General features: G+C 34.3%; 4 protein-coding genes across 4 annotated transcripts; 2 read left to right on the forward strand and 2 right to left on the reverse strand.

Annotated features, from left to right (window-relative positions):
* Positions 1-1,866: 1,866 nt before the first annotated feature.
* Positions 1,867-5,262, forward strand: HELRODRAFT_171079 (hypothetical protein; the record flags this gene model as incomplete). Its single annotated transcript, XM_009016884.1, has 4 exons — positions 1,867-2,015; positions 2,125-2,210; positions 2,609-2,749; positions 2,819-5,262. The coding sequence occupies 4 exons, from the start codon at positions 1,867-1,869 to the stop codon at positions 5,260-5,262; spliced, it is 2,820 nt and encodes a 939-aa protein (XP_009015132.1).
* A 524-nt stretch (positions 5,263-5,786) lies between these two features.
* Positions 5,787-8,606, reverse strand: HELRODRAFT_171080 (hypothetical protein; the record flags this gene model as incomplete). The annotated part of the gene is made up of 8 exons (XM_009016885.1): positions 5,787-5,847; positions 6,053-6,155; positions 6,402-6,542; positions 6,743-6,971; positions 7,188-7,334; positions 7,573-7,700; positions 8,139-8,267; positions 8,570-8,606. 8 exons carry the CDS (start codon positions 8,604-8,606, stop codon positions 5,787-5,789), a joined length of 975 nt encoding a protein of 324 aa, XP_009015133.1.
* Positions 8,607-8,719: 113 nt separating this feature from the next.
* On the reverse strand, positions 8,720-14,247 carry HELRODRAFT_185490 (hypothetical protein). Its single transcript, XM_009016886.1, has 12 exons — positions 14,060-14,247; positions 13,786-14,004; positions 12,318-12,629; positions 11,656-11,783; positions 11,127-11,396; positions 10,705-10,933; positions 10,256-10,396; positions 9,645-10,133; positions 9,290-9,455; positions 8,995-9,252; positions 8,842-8,896; positions 8,720-8,820 (listed from the first exon to the last, which is right to left on the reverse strand). The coding sequence occupies exons 2-8, from the start codon at positions 13,940-13,942 to the stop codon at positions 9,865-9,867; spliced, it is 1,506 nt and encodes a 501-aa protein (XP_009015134.1). The 5' UTR covers positions 13,943-14,004; positions 14,060-14,247; the 3' UTR covers positions 8,720-8,820; positions 8,842-8,896; positions 8,995-9,252; positions 9,290-9,455; positions 9,645-9,864.
* A 4,741-nt stretch (positions 14,248-18,988) lies between these two features.
* HELRODRAFT_76967 (hypothetical protein) lies at positions 18,989-21,808 on the forward strand (the record flags this gene model as incomplete). Its single annotated transcript, XM_009016887.1, has 9 exons — positions 18,989-19,121; positions 19,323-19,606; positions 19,760-19,961; positions 20,132-20,254; positions 20,481-20,564; positions 20,691-20,900; positions 21,022-21,122; positions 21,213-21,341; positions 21,425-21,808. Coding segments are annotated over 9 exons (1,650 nt in total), but the record flags the coding sequence as incomplete, so codon positions are not given.
* Between the last annotated feature and the right edge of the window lie 234 nt (positions 21,809-22,042).

Consider the following 22,042-nt stretch of genomic DNA (forward strand, 5'->3'; position numbering starts at 1 on the left):
GGACATTTAAGAATAAGACATTACCTTTGAGAACTGTTAAGAATGCTGATGATGTCATCAATGATGTCATCAATGAAGTCGTCGTTGCTGGTGATACTGTTGTTGATGATGGTGATGTTATTGGTGGCAATCTTAGTGCTATTTGTGATGTTGATGACGTTAATGTCATCAGGACGAATGGCGATGATTCTGAAACAAAACATTTGAACGATTAGCATAATTTTCTTTTTAAATTCATTTTTTTTGAGTTTTTGGTAAAATGGCTTGAGGGTAAAATTTTAATTTATAATTTATTAATTTAAATTTATTGAGTTTATTTTTTGAGTTTTTGGTAAAATGGCTTGAGGGTAAAATTTTAATTTATAATTTATTAATTTAAATTTATTCTAAAAATCATATATATCGGGGTTTTATTGTGTATTCTAAACTTTCTTCGCGTAATTTTGCGTAAAATCATCCAACATAATTACTAACTCGAAGACAAAAAAAAGAATTCAAGATGAGCCACATCCTTTAACGTTTTTTTTAAAAAACTCACACGATCTCGAAAAAAATTCTTGAATGGTATTTTTGAAAGTAATTTAAGAGAAAAATATTTAAATTCTAAAAAACTACATAATATATATATTCTAAGTAGAGAACTTTGATACATGTCGTGATATAACTAACATAACATAACATAAAAGGGTTTAAAGTGGTTAAGAAGACTAGAGTCTGAGCTTTCATGGCGATAAGAATGGTTTAATATTAAAAAATTATAAAAAAATTAATACTACTGATAATTATTATAATTATTTAATTATAATTATATAGTTAAAATGATGGAAGAAAAGTAAGATGCCAGTTTGTTCATTTTTAATAAAATTTGTCGGCCTATCTTAAACAGTTAAATTAAAAAATTAATTAATTAATTTTAATTGACATTAATTGTTGTGATTCACGTAACGATCAATAAAATTAACTACGGTGTCAACTAGTTTGCTATTCTACTTAATTACCAAGATGTTAATTTATCTAAATTGACAATCGTTCATTCATCAGCCAGCCAACCAATCAATCACAACCAATCTCAATCAATCAATCAATCAATCAATCAATCAATCAATCAATCAATCAATCAATCAATCAATCAATCAATCAATCAATCAATCAATCAATCAATCAATCAATCAATCAATCAATCAATCAATCAATCAATCAATCAATCAATCAATCAATCAATCAATCAATCAATCAATCAATCAATCAATCAATCAATCAATCAATCAATCAATCAATAAATCAATCAATCAATCAATCAATCAATCAATCAATCAATCAATCAATCAATCAATCAATCAATCAATCAATCAATCAATCGCTTATACGTTAACAAGAATAGAAAAAAAACACACAAAAAAATAATAATAACAAAAAAAAACACAAAATAAGTGAACTCAAACGATAGTAATTCTAACAAACTATATTTCAAATACGGAGATTTTTTCTCGTGACATAGTTTCAACAGGTTTGTGTATTAACAACTGTTATCAGTAAGGCTACTACTACCACCCTACTAGTAACTACACTACTACTATTACTACAATTACTACTACTACTGCCACTGCTACTACTACTGCTACAATTGCTAGTATAATATTATTGCTGCTACTATTTTTACTGATACCTGTTACTACTGCCTCGATAATAAAAAAATCATGTTGAAGAAAGTACCTACATGGTTTTAATTCTAACAAATTTTAGCAGGAGTTCGTAATTCTAACAAATGACTATAGTTCAATACCAGCTACATAGCCGCTAATACTAATAACAAAATGAAAATAATAAGAATAATAATAACAAAAGAACCCCAAAAAATTCTAACAAATGTTGACACCGGCTGATTGGCTGAAAAAGAGCCGGAATGGGTGGCTGACCAATGAGAAAGAAGGACATGTTGGCATGGTAACAAAGAGTGGCCGACCAATTACGGAAGAAGATTATTGGCAAGTCATTATGTTGACGTCATCGAGCGGGTAATATTCAAATATTGGCGGGTACCAATAATATTATTGGCAGGTTAATTATAACTCTGGAAATGTGGAATGTTATAATTTGCAGTTGTGTGACATGACGACTATGCAGGGAGATTGTTGTTGTTGGGAGAGGTTTGATTGGCTTCAAGTTGGTATATAAGTTGGAGCTGGAGGTGTTTTCAGTGAATTTGGCTCGTGAGTTTTCCGTTGTTAGAAACAAATTTAAGTTCAGCTTTTCTCTCAAAAACATCACTTGAATATTTAGAGTGCCTGTTGGTATTCAAGAAAACACTCGCAAACAGCAGTCACAACAAAATTACAACAAACAACAACATCACAAACAACAGTTACAACAACATTACAACAAACAACAATATCACAAAAGCAGTCACAACAACATTACAACAAACAACACCATCTCAAACAGCTGTTACAACAACATTACAGCAACAACAACATCACAAACAACAGTTACAACAACATTACAACAAACAACAACATCACAAAAGCAGTCACAACAACATTACAACAAACAACACCATCTCAAACAGCTGTTACAACAACATTACAACAAACAACACCATCTCAAACAGCTGTTACAACAACTAGGGGTGGCTTCATTTTAGAAAATTTGCCACGCGAGTTTTCAGGCGCTAGAAACAAATTTAAATTCAACTTTTCCGTCCAAAACATCGTACGTCGAATCGCAAAAAGCTCTGTCCGTGTCACAGATTGTAAGTAGTGTATTAGATGCTCATTGGTCCACAAGATGAAATAATTTGAAATCTTTTTTCACAACTAAGTCCTCATCAATCACATCCTTAATAACAACACAAAAAACATTAATAACAGCAACGACAAGATCATGGCAAATAATAACAAAAATTACAGTTACAACAACAATAACACAAACATCACCATTGCAAACAGTAGTTACGATCACATTGACACAGACAACATCAACAACAGCATGAATGGCAACAACACGAGCAACAAAAACGTTACAGACAACAACTATGCAACAGGCAACGACTTGGATTTCATCAACATCAACTTCGGTGACATCAACAGCCCAAACACTAACGCAGTCGACATTGATTTTTTCAGCAGAATCATCGAAGGCGATGACATCAACAACATCAACGACATCAGCGACAATAACGACGGTGAAAACGTCACCTTCAACAACAATTACAGCAACAACAGCAATAGCAGCAACAACAGCAGTAATAACGTCAAAATCGTCAACAACAACAATACAAACAACAACATAACCGACATTAACACAAATAGCGTTACATACAACACCACAAACACTACCTCAGTCAACAACATCCCGAGCAACACCGCAGATATCAACACGTACAACAACATTACAAGCAACAACATCACAAACACGTACAACATTACAAACAACAACAGCACAGATATCAACACATACAACAACATCCCAAACAACAACATTTTAAACAACACCACAGACTTCAACGCGTACAACAACTTCTCAAACAACAACACCGCAAATGCAAACAACATCACAAACACATACAATATTACGAACAACAACACAAACAACGGCGAAGTTTTCAACGCGTACAACAGCACCACAAGCAACGACATAAATAGCACAAACAACAGCGCGAACAACAACGACGCAAACAACGCAAAAACTCGATTGAAGAAGAAGTACCGAACGAAGCAGGAGGCCCTGACGCTGCTGATCATCGAGGCCATCAACAGCTGCCAGCAGGGACTGGCCGTAGCAGACATCTACTCCTACATCAGTCAGAAGGACTCCAACTACCCAGCCAGCGATCAAACCTGGCATCAGAACGTTCGCTTCTCTCTCACTCACAACAAATATTTTTACAAATCCAACCTGAGCCGTTCGAACGGAAGAGGAAGACTGTGGCTCTTTGATCCGGTGAGGTACAATCAGGGCAAGGAGGAAGTGAAGGAGAGGAGGAGGCAGAGAATGGCTGACCTCAACCAGAAGGTTAGAGGTCACCAGCTCAGCAACCGGATGGATGATTCAACTTCATCCGAAGCATCATCAACATTTAGATCTTTGTCTCAAGTTCAATCGCCATCTCCTGCTACTGTCACGAACTACACTGCACCCGTCAACAAAGGCAGCTGCATCAGCCACAACAACACCAGCCAGAACACTAGCGACAACGGCAGCAACAACAACATCGGCTACAACAACATCGGCTACTGCAATAGCAACAACTTTAGCAACAACACCAACAACAACAATAATAACTTCAGCAGCACCAGCAACAACACCAACAACAGTAACTACAATTCCATCAACACGAACGACTCAAGCAGCATCGGCCACATCGGCAACAACATCGGCAACAACACCAACTACATCAGAAACAGTGGCAACAACGTCAGCAATATTGGTGGCGACAACACGCAACTTTTAACACAAACCAGCTGCAGAAACCACAACAGAAACACCAACATCGGTAACACGATCAACCTCTACCAACAACAAAACGTCTACCCTACCAACAACTACCACTCGTTCAACCATTTAACTCCCTGTGCAACGACCAACCACTTTACGACTTCCAGATTCTCTGCAGCAACAACAAGATCAGCCGCCACCCTGCAGGGCCACTGTTTCGACGCCTTAGAGCAAACATTTGACTGCAACACACCGAACTATTTTCCTATGGCAACATCGTCATCTTCGCAAGCAGCCTTTTACAATCGACAACAATATGAACAACTGCAACAACAACGACGGCGACTTCAACAACGTCCTCAACACCAACCATATCTACAGTACCAAAGGCAGCAGCGGTGGCAGCCACAAAGAAACATGACGTCATCAACGTACGACAACCAGTCGACGACGATGAACAGCAGCGATGGATATGCTTCGTACGGCAATTGGAACACGACAACTACTTACGCACGTGATGTAGCGCCACCACAGATGAACTCCGCGACCTACCTCGCCACATCGGAACCTTCAGGGCCACCATCCAACCACATGAACAGTTACAGCTACAACTACCCACAACCTTCACAACGTTACGTCACCAATCAACATCAGGTGCTTCCAGACCAGGATCAATTCACCCAACGGTCATCCAGCCATCCCACATTCGCTGGCACTTCCGTCAAACGCCCCAACACAAGCATGGATACAACAACATATCCGCCAAACAAGCGGTGGTGCGGTCCATCCCAATTCTACCCTGACCCGGATGACTTCAATAATTATTAATTTTTATAATATTATATTTTTATCGCATGTATGTTTTTATTCTATATTTATTTCATGGTTCTACATTTTTTATGTTTGTTCTTATCATAATGTATATTTCTTAGGCTAATTTATTTAATTCGTTTATACATATTTACATTTTATAAAAAATTCATTTTGTTTTTGTATAGCATTCTACAGAAGACGATATATTTTACTGAAAAAATTTTATTTTATTGTTTTTACAGTATATATTTTATTTTCCATATAATGTGATATTTTGAAGGTTTTAAAAAAAATTTGAAAAATTCTAACAGTTTATTTATTGGGTGGATAGGTTTCGATTAATTTCACAACGGTTTTAAGTGTCTCAATCATCATCAATTTTTTCATCGTCGTCACATACGCACACACACATACACACACATGCACGCACACACAAATTCAAAGCATAATCATCTTCGTGTATGTTTAAATTTTTATATCTTCATATCACCATTCCCGCTTCTTTTTTACGGTTTATCATTTATTAGATGATAAAGTTTTTATGTTGTTGCTATATTATTTTGGTCGTTGTTGCAATTGTTGTCATTGTTATTATTGTTACTGTTATTATTGTTATTATTGTTGTTGTTATTATTATTATTAATCCGGTGGTTGTTGTCAGTGTCGTTTGTTGATGTTGTTGCTAGCGTCATCATCATCATTAAATTTGTTGTTGTTAATGGGGATGCTGTTATTTTGATTGTTGTTAATACTGCAGCAGCTGTTGTTGCTGCTGCTGTCGCTACGTGATTGGCTGCCGCCAGACCTAATTAGCGGTATGAAGAAGTAGAACAATGCACTAAGGAAGGCCACCAGTGACGTCATCATGAAAACGCCGAAGTAAGATTTCGTAGTATCGTAAATTAAACCTGCGAATCAATTCAACGTATTAAAAGATAGTTCATTATTACTATTTTACGATGTTGTACCATAGTAGTACCATTGTACCAATGTAGTATTATAATATTTGAAAGATTAAACACCAACAACAACAACAAACAACAAGCAGCAACAACAACAGCACTAACCAAAATAACGATGAAAGTAGCAATAATATTAACATCGCTAACAACAATAACATTTGAAGTAACAATGAATGAACTCATTTTTCTTACTTGAAAACAGAGGGGCAAAGAGAGTCGCGAACCCCGAAGAGGTATTACTAACTGACCATGAAAGGTCAATGTCAAGGCCGGTCGCTTCGGATGAGCACGCGAACAAATACGCGTAGCTCGTCGCCAGCAACATGCCATCAGCTGTTTGTACGTTGTTAGTAGGATTTATTATTGATGTTAAAAACTTTGTTGCTGTGCAAATGCTTAACGAACCTACAGTAAAATATTAACGCTTCATTTTTCAATGCTTGCACACCCACGCACACACACACACACACACACACACATAAAACATAAAACACACATAAACACCAAACATTACGATGCTATAATCATATTACCTATCGCTAAACCGACGATCCATTCAACTGATGAATCAAGAAATGGCCAGCAGAGATTCAAAATGGAGACCAGCAGACATGCGCAGATGTTCACGTAAATTAATTTTCCCGCCAAATAATCTCCCGGAAGTGACGTCACTATGTAGAGGAGGCATTCCGATAGGCTGAGCATCGTCATCACCAAGGAGATATTGGATGTTGTCAAGTTTTTTGTCGTCATGTAGTGAGGCTGTCGTGCGAAAGTGCGTGTATGCTTGCATGTGTGCGTGTGTGTGCGTATATGTGAGTATGGTGTGTGCGTGTGTGTGTTTGGAGGTGTTTCTTATTACTAAATTTAACACTTGATGTTTAGAAATTGATAAAGTTTATAGTTAATAAATTACAAAAGTTGAAAATTTTTCTTATGAAACTTCATAATGTTTCGTGTTAAAAAACGTTCACCGACCAAAATGTTGAAAGGCGCATAATAGAAGATGGAGTTGAAGAACTGTCCGAAGAACCAGCAGAAGACGTTGCATCGGACGAGAGATTTTAAGATGGACCGGAGGTCTGATTTGTTTGCGGTTTGCTGCTGCTGCTGTTGCTGCTGCTGCTGTGGTTGTTGCGGTAATTTTGGTGGTTGTTGCTGTTGGTGGTTTTCATCTTGAGAAGCTCTGTTGTTCGTTGGATGAATCTCACTCAAAATAATTACACGCTCTTCGGCATCGGTCTTGAAGCAAATATCGTTTTCCCAAATATTATAACACAAAATCAAAAAATCAAAACTCAAAAATGTATTCATATTTAAAATAGAGAATAACATCTTCCACAAAACAACCAAACTGACAAACATCCGAAACGAAGGTCCAAGATCCCAGGACACCAATGAAGAGTATGAGAGTGCCTTGAATTTTGAATACAGCCCTCCATGAAAGATGTTCAATCAAGTAGTTCATCTGTGGATTAAATATCAGAGTGGCTGAGTGGTTTGGATTGGTGGTGACTGTTATCGTGATGGTGGTTCTTATGGTGATGTTGATGGTTTTACAGCTTCACTAGCTTCACCAACTACATACAGAAGGGCTGCGTTAACCTCTTTGCATTCTAACTCGGTCAGGGCAACTCAGGCTGGCAGTAAGTACGCTATCAAACCAAACGAATATTGAAAAAACTATATATGAAAATGTCGAAATATTTAACTTTGAAGAAAAAAATCAAAATGAAGTGACGAAAACATACAGAGAGCATAGCTGCTGTTGATGATTGTGGTAACCATTACGTGCCTCTTATGACCTTTGGGGAAGAACTTAGAATAAGTGATGAAGCCATGTAGGAAAACAAGACCCTATACCGTAAAGAATCGTATAGATAAAAATCATTACAGATATCTCTCGTACGTAGGCCGTGAAAATTAAACCTGCTCCCTCCAGTATTGTACCGAGAATACCACAGACGCGATGACTGTTACGACCCAGGCGTCTGATGAATATGGTGGGAACGATGCAAGGTAGCATCGAAACCGCTGTTGCCCCTGTGTTTATGGCAGCTAGAATGAGTTGTTTATTTCAATTTCTATGTTGATTTTAATGGGGTTATATTTTTCCAAAATTGTTTCCAAAAATGACATAAGATATGCGATATACGCATATATGGCATATACAATATAAAAATATGTCACTTTTGACTAATTTTGTGAAAAAATTAATCAAATTAACAAATTTTACTTACTTGTTAATGTTACGGATGAATTGAATTCCTTTATAAATGTTGTCACAAATATTCCGTAGCTATAGAAAAATCAAAATCCAGAGACGGTCATCAGAAAAACCCAGAAACAAACCAACCAACCTTTTTTATTGTCTTTTAATTCACTCACAAACGGCATTCTTAATGATTTGTTACGTTAAATTTCTACTTAATTAGTACCTATTAATTAATTGAACGACTTTAATTCTCAAATAAATTTTTAAATTTGAAAAATGCTGAGTTTTTTTTTTAAATTTTAAACATTATTTGTATTTCATCCATACACGTAGTAGAGAAGATGCAACAGCTTTTGTCAATAATATTGATCGGAGCCCGATAAGTTGACAGTAAAACGCATCCATTTGTGTATTTATCGGAAGTTTATGAGACAAAACACACGCTTAGCGACACGTATGCACATACACACACGTACGGACGGACACACACGCGTGCACGGACACACACACGCGCACGCACGGACACACACACACACGCGTGCACGGACACACACACACGCACGGACACACACACACACGCACGCACGGACACACACACACGCACGCACGGACACACACACACACACATATATAACATAGTTTTCCTATATACAGAACTCTTAATCCACTTCTAGAGCGCATTTTTGCTAAATAACAACTACAATTTCTGTGTCAATGTTTAAAGTATGTTTTAGATAATTCGAAAAATAATTAAATTGTTTAATTTTTAAAATTAATTTTTAAAATTCTACAAATAATTTTTGTCGTTTGTGTGTGTGTGTTTGTGCGTGTGTGTATTTGTGCCTGCGTGTGTGTGTGTGTTTGTGCGTGTGTGTATGTGCGTGTGTGTATAATATTAATATTATCTTCCATTATATTATTATCATCATCTTCAGTTTATTCTCATCGAGGATTCGGATAAACCACATGATCCCCGACTGTTGCAGCTGCTATCATCATCCTTATCATAACTAAATTTATTGTTATTATTATTGTTGTTGGTGTTATTGTTGTTGCTGTTGTTGTTGCAGCTGCTATCATCATCCTTATCATAACTAAATTTATTGTTATTATTATTGTTGTTATTGTTGTTGCTGTTGTTGTTGTTGTTGCTGCTGTTGTTGTTGCTGTTGTTGCTACTGTTGTTGTTGTTGCTGTTGTTGTTGCTACTGTTGTTGCTGTTGTTGTTGTGGTTTTTGTTGTTGTTGCTGTTGTTGTTGTTGCTGTTAAGATATGATCGATGTTGATACTTATAGATGGGTATGACTGCTAGCAACAAACTGCTTGCGAGCGTAACTACTGGCATCATTATGAAAACGCCATAGACGCACACGCACACGTACACAAACACACACACACATTACACGCTAATATAAACTACATCAAATACCTATTTTTCCATTACAACCAACACAACCATCGTCTTCTTTTCTCACTCACTGCATCATTATTATTATAATAATCATTATCAGTGCTATCATTATTTATATCATGATAACCATAATTACTATTATTATTATTATCCATATTTTTATTATTTTTATTATTATTATTATTACCGCAAGACTTAATTAGCGGAATACTGCAGTAGAGTATGGAGCTGACGAGCGTTACCGATGACATCATGAAGAAGACTCCATAGTATGATAGAGTCAGATCGTAAATGAAACCTACGATAATTATTAATAATTATAACTAATTATAAAAAACCAAAGTTAATAAGGTTATTAACTAATTAATTAGGGATAATTTGGCTATTACTAAATGATTAGAAAGTTAATCCAAACAAAACCTGAGAACAAAGGAGCAGTTATAACTCCGAATCCACTGAAAATATTCGTCACCGACCAAGCTATTTCAATGTTGATATCCGTCACCTCGGCTGAACAAGCATACACATACACGCAGTTCAGAGCTATCAGCAGGCCTTCAGCTGTTCAACAAAATCAATGCTTCTCGAGTAATAAAATCACATTATATCAGTTATTGGTGAAATAATAGTTTCACTGTATAAAAATGGCAGTTGTCTTCAGTTATAGCTCTATTCAGAGCTATCACCAGCCGAAAACACAGAGCTCATGTGAAATCGCGTGATTTAATGAATTATTGAAAAAATGGAGATTTGAGTTCGAATACAGTTTCTTTTGAATTCAAACCGATCCTTTAACATAATGATAATTTAATATAATAATAATAATGATTAAACTTTGTGATAAATTAAAAATAGCAAGCAAAACGTACACATGGCTAACGCAAGGATCATCCCATAATTTGCATCCAGCAACGACCACAAATAGTTGAGTAGACACAACAAAGAACTAGCAGTAATGTGAACGTAAATTAATTTTCCCGCTAATAAATCACCCGGAAGTGACGTCACGAGATAGATGAGGCATTCTGATAGGCTGAGCATCATCATGATGAGGGAGATGTTGAAAGTTGTTAGGTTTTTCTTCTTCATGTAGTGGGGCTGTTTTTGTGTTTGTGGTGCGTGTGTGTGCTGAGTGCGTGTGGCATGTGCGTGTTTGTGTGTGTGTACGTGTGCGTGTGGCATGTGTGTGTTTGTGTGTGTGTATGTCTGTGTGTACGTGTGTGATGAGGATGAATAAAAATGATTTTTATGAAGCATTTACATTAAAAATTTGAAAAAAATTGAAACAGACCAGTATGAAAAATGGAGTGAAGTAAGAGATGGCATTGAAGTATGCAGCAACGAGCCAGCAGACAACGTCCAATTTCAAGAATGCTCTAGCGTTCGATTTCATAGAGTTGGATTCATCTTGTTGTAGGTTTTCGTGAGGTTGTTGTTGATGTTGTTGTTGTTGTTCTTGATGATGACGATAATGTTGTTGTTGTTTTGTTGAAGTTTCAACATCAGTTGTGTGATTGAAGTGTTGGTCAGCATTTAATGGTTTGCTCTCTTTATCTTCATTCTTTCGTTAGAACAATTAAATTTTTTTGTGAAAATTTTTTTCCAGATGTAGTTCATTTATCCATCCATTCATTCCGTCCATCCATTTAATTTTTCATTCATTCAGACATTCATTCATCTACACATTCATCCATCTACACATTCATCCATCTATGCATCCATTCATCTACACATTCATCCATCTATGCATCCATGCATAGAGATTGAATTGATAATTTGACAATGAATCATCAAATATTTCAAAATTTAAACTTTCGAACATTCGGGACGAAGGTCCAGGAACCAGCAACTCCGACCAGGATGACGAGGGTGGCCTGGGCTTGGAAGGCCACTCTCCACGAGAGACCTTCAACAACGGTGTTCGTTAATGGGTTGTAAATCAAGCTGGCTGTTAAATTCCAGGAGAAATGTATTAAATTTCTATATTATTTATTTAATTAAAAAAATCCATGCATAGAGATTGAATTGATAAATTTATTATTTATTATTATTTATAAATAAATAAATTATATAATTAATAATAATAAAAAAAATAAAAATTTATTTAAAGAATAATCAATCAAATCAATCAATGAAAGACATTTATGTAGTGTAATTTTTGAAGTGCAACACTCGATCTTAAAAAACCTACTAAAATATCTGTATTTTGTTGATGATGATTGGGTTATTACAACTCGTTCGTATCATTAGTAAAAATTAAAATATATGATATTTTGCTAGTGGCTTGTATCAAATTATACACAAAAATCCCACAAACAATTTTCGTTCTGAACAATCTAAACTGTAATCTAAACTGAACAATCTAAACCATCTAAACTGAACAATATAAATTTTAAAAAAAAATCCACGAATCAATTATCAAAAGGAATCAATCAATCAAAAAATCAATCAATTAAACAACGTCTAAATGAAGCTAACCAACCGATAGCGTACCCACAGTAAACGCTGGTCGTAGCAAAAACATGCCTCTTATGACCACGCGGGAAAAACGCGGTCACGATGAGATTTGAAGCCATGTTAACGAAACAAGAACCGACACCGAACAAAATGGTATATGTGAAAAACATGTGAGGTACTTTCTGCATGCAAGAGGTACTAAACAGTCCAATACCTTCCAATACAGTACCGACGATACCACAAACGCGATAGCCGCAGCGTCCGAGGCGTCTAATGACCAGGGTCGGGACGAAGGAAAAGGTGTTTGTTATCGCTATTGCGCCGATTCCTACCCAACCTGTGTGAGTGTGTGTGTGTTCTTGTGTGTGTATGTGTGTGTGTGTGTGAATGTGTGTCTCTGTGTTTGTCTGTATCTGTCTGTCTGTCTCACTGTCTGTCTGTCCGACCGTTTGTCCGTCTGTCTGAGATATAAAGTATATGATTTATCGATCGGTTAAAGGATTAAATTAAAGACAATGACTGTGTTTACATTATTAATAATTAGGGATGCACCGGATTCAGGTTTTTCAAATCCGGCCGGAGCCGGACTTGGCCGGATTTGAAATTCAAAAACCGGCCGGGGCCGGAGCCGGGGCCGGATTTTAGTTACCATTTTACATACGTTAGAAAAAATACTCACATTTCCGCTTATCTACATGTTGAACATCAAAAAATAACACCAAGCAAATAGTTATTTAATTCAAATATATGAATAAGCTGTGTGATACGCCAAATTCTGTACACAAAGATCAGCTTATAATTTATGCATATTTGCATAACCCAAGTTAAAGCACAAAGAAAATTGTCCAGCTCACCGCACAATTAGTGATGTTGTAATCATGTGTCATGTATACCTAGCCTAACCTTTAACATACCATGTTCTTAAATTATGTGCTCATGTATCTCTCTCTCTCTCTCTCTCTAAATATATATATATATATAGATATATATATATCTTTATATATATATATATATATATTATGTAACTATATGATCCGTCATGTGCAATTATTAATATATAGTATATACACGTGCACAAGTTCTTTTACACAAAGATCAGCTTATAATTTATGCATAACCCATGTTATAGCATAAAGAAAATTGTCCAGATCACCTCACAATTAGTGATGTTATTATGTGTCATGTATGCCTTTAGCTTAGCTTTAGCCATTAACTTATTGACATAAAATTAATTGAATTCAATAAAATTTTTTTTTCTATTTCTAACATTTTTAAAAGTTGATAGACGCTTAAATCTGGCCCTAAATCCGGCCACCAAATCTGGCCGGGGCCGGATTCGACCGGATTTGAAAAAAAAGCCGGATTTTGGCCGGGGCCGGAGCCGGGGCCGAACTTCGGTGCATCCCTATTAATAATGACCATTGTTAGTTATTGACTAATTAATTGAATAATTAATTAATTGAAATAAATTAATTATAGTTAAATATAATTACTTGTCAGAGCAACGGACTCATTAAACTCTTCGGTTAGTTTGGCAACAATGATGCCGAAACTGTAGTAGAAGCCAGCCCTGGTGATGGTGATGAAGACGACGCTGATGAAAACTATCCACCCCCTCCTATTCTCGTTGAATTCGCTTCTTATTGACATCTAGACTTGTTGTTTTTTATTTGTTTGATCTTTCCTTTGTTTGTTCTTTCCTTTGTTTGTTCGTTTTATCGATCATTCATTCATCCATTTGTTTGCTTGACCGTTCAATCATTCATTTATTTATCTAAGTATTTATCCAAGTTTTTATTTTATCCTGTTAAATATTTGTCACCCAAGGAGATGATAACACCACTGCTAATAAGGCAACTTGAAATATGAAAGGATCGGAATCATTCAATTTTAGCCATGTCAAAACAATCAACATACAAACTCATCTATTTCAACAGACACGTACATAAAAAAAACATACTTACCTACATACCTATATAGACACACATATGCATGCATATATACATGCGTATATACATACATAGTATTTCAAGTATTACACACAATACAATGTTATCCTTGTAAGCAACTATATATATTCTCTACAAACACACATATACATAAAATACATACTAATCTACATAAACAAATAAACACAATACAATACAATACAGTCAACACAATGTTATCTTTTTATGCAACTCTATAAGTTCTATACAAACATAATGAATATTACAAATCAAAAGAGAGAGAGAGAGAGAGAGAGAGAGAGAGAGAGAGAGAGAGAGAGAGATTAACAATAAAATATGTCATTTGATTTAATGGTCTTCTTCATGCTATCATGCTACAGGCATTAAAGTTTCAGTTAAAAATAACGAATTGTAAAAATATTTGTATATATTTGTTATAACATTTCTATAATAGACTCAATCCCTTAATTAATTAATTAATTAATTAATTCATTCATTCATTCATTCATTCATTCATTCACTCATTCATTCATTCATTCATTCACTCAGTTATTTTGTTGTATCTTTCAACAAATTTTCTATTTAGAGATATCTATATAGAGATAGCTTGCTCTGGACACAGAAGAAAAAATTTAATTTTTTAGTTTAAATAGTTAATTGATATAATTAAATAATATAATTTGATTAATTATATAATTAATTGTCATCATAATCATCATCATCTTGGTGTGTATATTGTCTTTGTTTCATCAGCTTGAAGTTATTCTTTGATTTCTCCTCCCTGTTCATTTGATCTAGAAGATGGAAAGATTAATTATTGTTATTTTTTCATTCAATGTTAATTAATTAATTAATTAACTCATTCATCCATTCATTCATTTCATTCATTTACTCATTCATTCATCTATTCGTTCATCCATTTGAATGTATCGCAGTGTGGTTAATATTTAAGTGCAAGTTCATATTTTAACTAATCACTTGCTTGTTTGTTCAACTTACCTTCTTCATCTCGTACATTCTCGTCTGGCGTTTCTTTGTCTGGTTCTGGTACTTTTTCGTCTGGTACTACGTTTTTGCTGTCTGGAACTTCATTGCCTGGTTTATGGTTATCTGGTATTTCATTGCCTGGTTTATGGCTGTCTGGTATTTCATTGTCTGGTTTATTTTTGTCCGGTACTACGTTTTTGGTGTCTGGTACTTTATTCTGTGGTTCTTCATTGTCTGGCATTTTTTCTTCTGGCTCTTTTTTGTCTGATGTTTTATTGTCTGGCTCTTTTTCCTTTGATACTTCGTTTTTTGGTACCTCATCTTTAGAACCTTATTAACGTAACAAAGTCAATTATAAATGAAGTTGATAATGACTGAATTTTTTTTAAACTTTGTGAAAATAAATTCATTAGCGGTCGTGTTTTTCTAATTCTGCATGTGTGTGAGTTTATATATATATATATAATGTGTGTGTGAGTGTGTGAGTTTTTTTTTAGTTTTTTTTAACTGAAAAACAGTTATTAACTTAATGAGTGAAAATAATTAATACGCTAACCAGCTTCACAACTGATACATTTAACGAATTAATAGTAATAAAAACAACGAGGATAATGAAAATATTTACACAAATAATAACAAATCAGTGATAACAATGATAATAAGAAGAAAATGATAATAATAATTTGACTGACTTTTATCCTTTTCCGCTTTCGCTTCCGGTTTATTTTCGACAACCGCTACTGATTTACTCGAGTCGCAACCCATGTCAATTATTTTCGATATGTTATAATTATATAATTAATAAAATTATATAATTATACTGATATTAACCATAAAAAAATTTTTTTCTTTAGAATTCATAAGAACAGAAAAATAAATGAACCAGTGCACAAAATTCTAAAAAATTCAAAGTTAAAAATTCTCCATCGTTCTATGGCAAACTCGAAACTCAATGATATCACAATCTGACATCCATTTAGACATTTAAAGTTAAACAGTGGACGTCATTCAATCAACCTCTTCAGACTGAACACACTCACCAAGAAGTATCATCGTTAAAACTGTAATCAAGAGACAGAAAATATTTATGTGCAGATATGTAGGTAGATAGATAGGGAAGAGAGAGAGAGAGAGAGAGAGAGAGAGAGAGAGAGAGGAAGAGAGAAAGAGGGAGGGAGAGAGGAGACATAGAACAAAAAAGAAAGAAAGAAACAACAGAATAGAAAGAGAATAAGAAGATGAGAGAACGACATAGAAAAAAACTAAAAGAGAGAGAGAGAGAGACCAAGAAATTTTAAAAAGAGAGAGAGACTAAGATATTTTTTAAATAATAATTTTAAAACAATAATAATATTAATAAAAATAATAATATAAATAAAAATAATAATATAATAAATACTATATACATATATATTTATCTAGCGCTTCACTCCACTCGATGATTTCGAGTGCTTAATTTTTGCCATGGTAACCGAATGAGTAGTTGGTCAAACACAAATTAACGAAATAAGTACACAAAGTTATTATTAAGTACAGATGTACTTACTGTGAGTACGTAGGACCTTAATATAAGTACATGTTTTTACTGTAAGAACGGATGATTTAACTGTATTTACAAATAGGCCTACATGTGATATTAGTGTACGAGGTACATATGTTCCAATTGTAAGACTAAGAGGTACATATGTTCCAATTGTAAGTCCATATATTCCAATTGTAAGTACATATATTCCATTTGTAAGTACATATATTTGTACTAAAAGTACTAATGCTGTTTTTATAAGTACATACGTTATTTTAACAACGACATCAGCGCTTTCTGTACGAACTGGTGTATTTACAATAAAAACATCCATACTTAGGAAGACGGTGTGACACAAAAATCACATCATCTCGATCTGTTTTTCATTATTTTAAAACGATTTTAAATACAACAAATCGTATGAATATAAGTGAATGAACGAAAGAATGAGTTAACGAACGAACGAATGAACAAATGAATGAACGAATGAATGAATGAATGAATTTTACACAGATAGATAAATTAACATTCAACACATAACGCTAGCATGGCATTTTGTGTTTAAATGAACTCATCAGCACATTGTAAGAGTCATGTGCCTCTTGTTGTTATCATCAAAATATCAGGTTTTAACATTATTTAAACGTTGAATCTGTTTGTACATGCCTTTAATTTTAAAATACTATACCACTAAATACTAAAGTAGTAATAGTAATAATAATAATAGTTAGTAATACTAACTTTACTTATTTGCTTATTGCAATAACGAGCCTAAAGACACATTAAAAGTATTATTTTTCATTTTAATGTTTGTAAAACTACAAAAATACCTCCAAAAATAGTAAAATAACTTTAAAAGAATGATATCGCAAGAACGAAAACGACCCCAGCCACTCCTACTACAACGAATACTACCACAGACACTGCTTCTGCTACTACTTTTACTAACATTCGAAATAGTTGGTAATACTACCACTGCATTTAAAAGTAATCAAAGCTTCAATCACCATCACCATCTAGATCGACGAGTGTATGTTTATGAATCTAAGAAGTAAGATTTAACAGGGGAGATTAGTAATTTTGATTACTAATTTAGATTGCCTGTTCAAATTGCTTACTTATTTAAAATTTTAAAATATTTAATCGAATTACTTATTTGAAATAATTGAAGTGTTGAAGTATGTATTTCTGTGCTTAGAAACCTAAATTAAGTCTAAGGGTGTATTAGTTAACGATTTATTGAAGAAATTAACGAATAAATAAAAGTTTTGATGAATAAATTGATGACAAACGAATGAATAGACGGACGAATAAAACAAACAAATTACAAAAAAACATTTTTTTAATTAAAAAAAATTAAAGATGGCCGCACAGATGGTCAAGCGTTCCATCGCTAGGCAACGGTCATTTAGGGATGGTACTTAAATATCCATGGTTTTACGTCAGCGGTTTCTACAATGGAGCCAAACGTAACTCACACCGAGCGAAAATACCGAGTACAACGAGTCTGTATTTGATCGGTATTTCTGCATCTGCTTCTGTTGTCGAACCGGTATCGGAAAATACGGTTCTGGATCGGTTTAAAATCAGCTATCAGCTGGATACTAGAGTAGGTAGGTAATGTGGTTTTAAGTTGTCGTGAAATTGAGATAAATGTAAAAATAATAATAACTTTATTATTATTAATAGCTTAATTTATAATAATAGCTATAATAATAATATAAATATTATTATAACAATTTAATAATAACAATAATGTGACAAAAATTTTATCAGGAATATTTACGGAAAAACACACCAACAAAATGTTTTGCCTTACGTTATCCTGGTACGTTCATAGATCCATATTGCCCCTTCTGGTGTTTCAAGCCAAAATAAAACGAAAGTATCAAAACAAATTATCAAAAAGTACTCGATCGAATACCGACTCGTCAAATATTGATGATTATAAATCCCATCATTTAAAATTATCCGATAGATTCGGGGATGATGTAACTATCCAGTTGAATATATCGAGAAATTGTCAGTCGGAAGATATGAAGGTCGTAGAATTTGAAAGTCCGTTTAATAACACAAAGTGAAAATTATATTATTATTATTATTAGTAGTAGTAGTTGTTGTTGTAGTAATAGTAGTAGTACTATTAAATATAAAAATTTCATGTAGATATATTTCAATTATTCAAGATTTTATTCCGGGACAACTTTAGAAGCAGAATCCATCAAACACTCCTCTCTGCAAACAATTCATTGGATTCATGACGTCATCCCTAATCAGTTGGTCCTTCAAAAATTTGAACGGAGTAAAACATGGAGCTACCTGACATCGGTTCATTTCTCGAAAGATGTCGTTTTGAAAGCTTATAAGTTGGGTAGTTTGATTGATTGAATGGTTAAATAAATAAATACATTTATTTTAATTGTTTCTCTTGCTTTCTCTTTCTTTTTCTCATAAATCTATCGGTTTGTTGTTTGAAGCGATCTAATCCAATGTATCATTGTAAATAAATGTACACACAAACATTCAAATTAAACTAAAAAATTGAACCTCCGTCCATAAAACTTTTCCAAAGGAAAGGCCTTACAACGAAAAAATAATGATGAATTAAGAAAAATACACGAAGAAAAATGGTTGAAACTCTGGAAGAAAGGAAGAATTGAAATGAAAGGAGTGAGTGACAACGCCACACGTCTGACGAAAGCCATAACTTCCAGTCTATACAACCTGCTGTCGTCTCTGCCGGATTTTTCAAATGAGAATAATTTATTTGAAAGTCAGTGGAAACAGAAGGACCTTATGGAATCCTACTTATTTACCGGATTGAGTCCAAGTGGTCTTAGTTGGGGAGATAGAAAAGTAATTATTATGATTCCATAATAACACAATTTTTAAATGCTGGTCTGAATTTTTATAAACTTCTAGTTAATTATCTTAAAATTAGCGCTACTAGATTATTCAAAATAATAAAAACCATACAAATCAATCGTACGATACAATTAACGAACCAAGGATCACAAAAACATGCAGGCTTACAGGGGACATCTATTTTGGGATCAGGAAACATGGATGTACCCACCTTTGTTAATGTTGCACCAGTCGTCTGCTCAGCTGATGCTACAGGCAAGATTGAGGACCATGTATACAGCTGGAGAAAACGCGAAAATTGAAGGATTTGTTGGAATGAAGTATCCGTGGGAGAGTGCACTGACAGGTTTTTTACCGATTCAATTTTCGAAATTTAGTTTAATTAAATAACTAACTTCCTACCAGTATTTACGTTTATTAAAATTAATTAAGTAAGTAAATTGCATACATTTTTTATACTTAATTATTTGTATGTTGTTGTTTCGATGACTTTTGTGTAAAAAAAAACTGATTCAGGGATCGAAGTATCTCCGGATAGGGAGTGTGGGATTCGTGAAATTCACATCAACGGAGACATCTCACTGGCAGTCCTGCAGTATTTGAGAGTCACTGACCACAACCTCACTTGCCAGGGCAATGGTCAGCGCAAGTTAACATTTTTACCATAGTTGAACAAAATAAATCAAATTAAAATATAATTTATAATTATATAAAATAAAACAGAAAAATAAATCATTTATGCTATTTTATAAAGTTTAGCACTTATCCAATAATTTAATAACATTGTTAGCGAGGGTTTTATCTACCATTTAACTAAAATTATCTTGAAACGTATTTTACCACAACCACGAAGACTTGAGCCAAGTTCCAAAACTGATAATCGGTATTGCGGATTACTGGCTGAGTAGATCCGTCTGGAATAATTCATGTTTGAGATTCGAAATATCATGTAAGGACTCATCGTATGTGCAAATATTAATTCATTCCTTATTTATATTGTACAATATTTTGTTTATGGAAAAACGTTTTTCACTAAAATCTTTTTTGAGAAATTTTAAATTTAAATTGGAACCAGGCGTTATGCCCCCAGACGAATATTCCAGATGCGTCAACAACAGCGCATATACAAACGTCGTAGCGAGAATTAGTTTGAAACTGGCTTTCGAGGTAGCTGAATGTCTCAAATTGCCAAATTCAACCGTTTACGAGAACACCTTCAAGAGAATGTATGTACCTTTTGATGGGGAGCTGAACTACCATCCGGAATATGACGGATACGTATTAGGTAGACATGTTTTGCAATGACAATTTCAATTTAATTTCGATAGTAAATATGTTATAAATCACCATGCAAATGTGTAACCGTAAAATAAAGACACAGTCAATTTTATCAATTTATTCGACAGGGAAAATCGTCAAACAGGCTGATGTTGTCCTCTTAGGATTTCCTTTGATGTACAACATGCTGCCTGATGTTAGGAGGAGAGATTTAGAAATCTACGAAAACGTTAGTTAACTTACTCAGCTTGGGTGGATGAAAAATTAATGGTAGCCCTAATACTTGCATAATTAGATGTTTCACTCCAACTTGAACCAGGTGACATCGGTGAAGGGCCCGGCCATGAGTGACGCCATGTTTACAGTTGGCTGGTTGGAAGTTCACGAACCAGATAGGGCAAGAAGAAGTTTTGAAAAAATGTTCGATCACGTGACTGGAGATTTTCAAGTAAGAAAACACGTTGCTGTTCAGCTATCTTTGTTTCATTTATTCAATTTATCACTACCGACTTTGCAATTTTTATTGCGAAGGTGTGGACGGAAGTAAAGGGAGGACACGGCGCTCCGAATTTTATAACGGGTATGGGCGGGTACCTGCAATCCATTATATTTGGGTATTTCGGTATTCGAATATACCGCGATAAGTTGCTAATAAATCCGGAACTACCGACCGACATTAGCTCGATGGCTCTATATGGTCTCGACTACAAAAACTGTAGTCTCGATATTTTCGTCGGTGATAGAAATGAAATGGTTATAAAGTGGAGTGGAGATGTTGGATGTTCACGACTTCTCATCGTAAGTCCTACGGAGAGATTAAGGTTGAGTGGAAGTAGGAAGATGACAATTAGTAAAAGTAGTCTCTACATCCGGGTGATTCATGAAAGAGGAACAAATGACGCTTGTTTTCCGTAACTACCTTCTTGTTTTATTTCTCCAAGCAAGCGAAAAAGTATAAAAAAATGTAGAGTTAGAATAATAAAATGCAAATAGAATGAACGTAACTTTGAACGACTTCTACCATTTATTCTAACTAAACAAAAAACAAGATACAATTAGTAACGAATTAAACGCTGATGAATTTCAAGTCACAATCATCTCAAATTTATCAAAAAAAAAAGCTCAAGATCTAAACACAGAAGATAAGTA

The sequence above is a fragment of the Helobdella robusta genome, assembly GCF_000326865.2.
Source record: "Helobdella robusta unplaced genomic scaffold HELROscaffold_19, whole genome shotgun sequence".
Classification (NCBI taxonomy): domain Eukaryota; kingdom Metazoa; phylum Annelida; class Clitellata; order Rhynchobdellida; family Glossiphoniidae; genus Helobdella; species Helobdella robusta.

Coding starts and splice junctions, on each gene's coding strand:
- HELRODRAFT_185490 (XM_009016886.1), bottom strand. CDS start 13,942: ATGTCAATAAGAAGCGAATTCAACGAGAATAGGAGGGGGTGGATAGTT. Junction 10,934..11,126: donor TCACTCCATTTTTCATACTG/GTCTGTTTCAAT, acceptor ACACAAAAACAG/CCCCACTACATGAAGAAGAA. Junction 10,134..10,255: donor AACTGCTCCTTTGTTCTCAG/GTTTTGTTTGGA, acceptor TAATTATCGTAG/GTTTCATTTACGATCTGACT.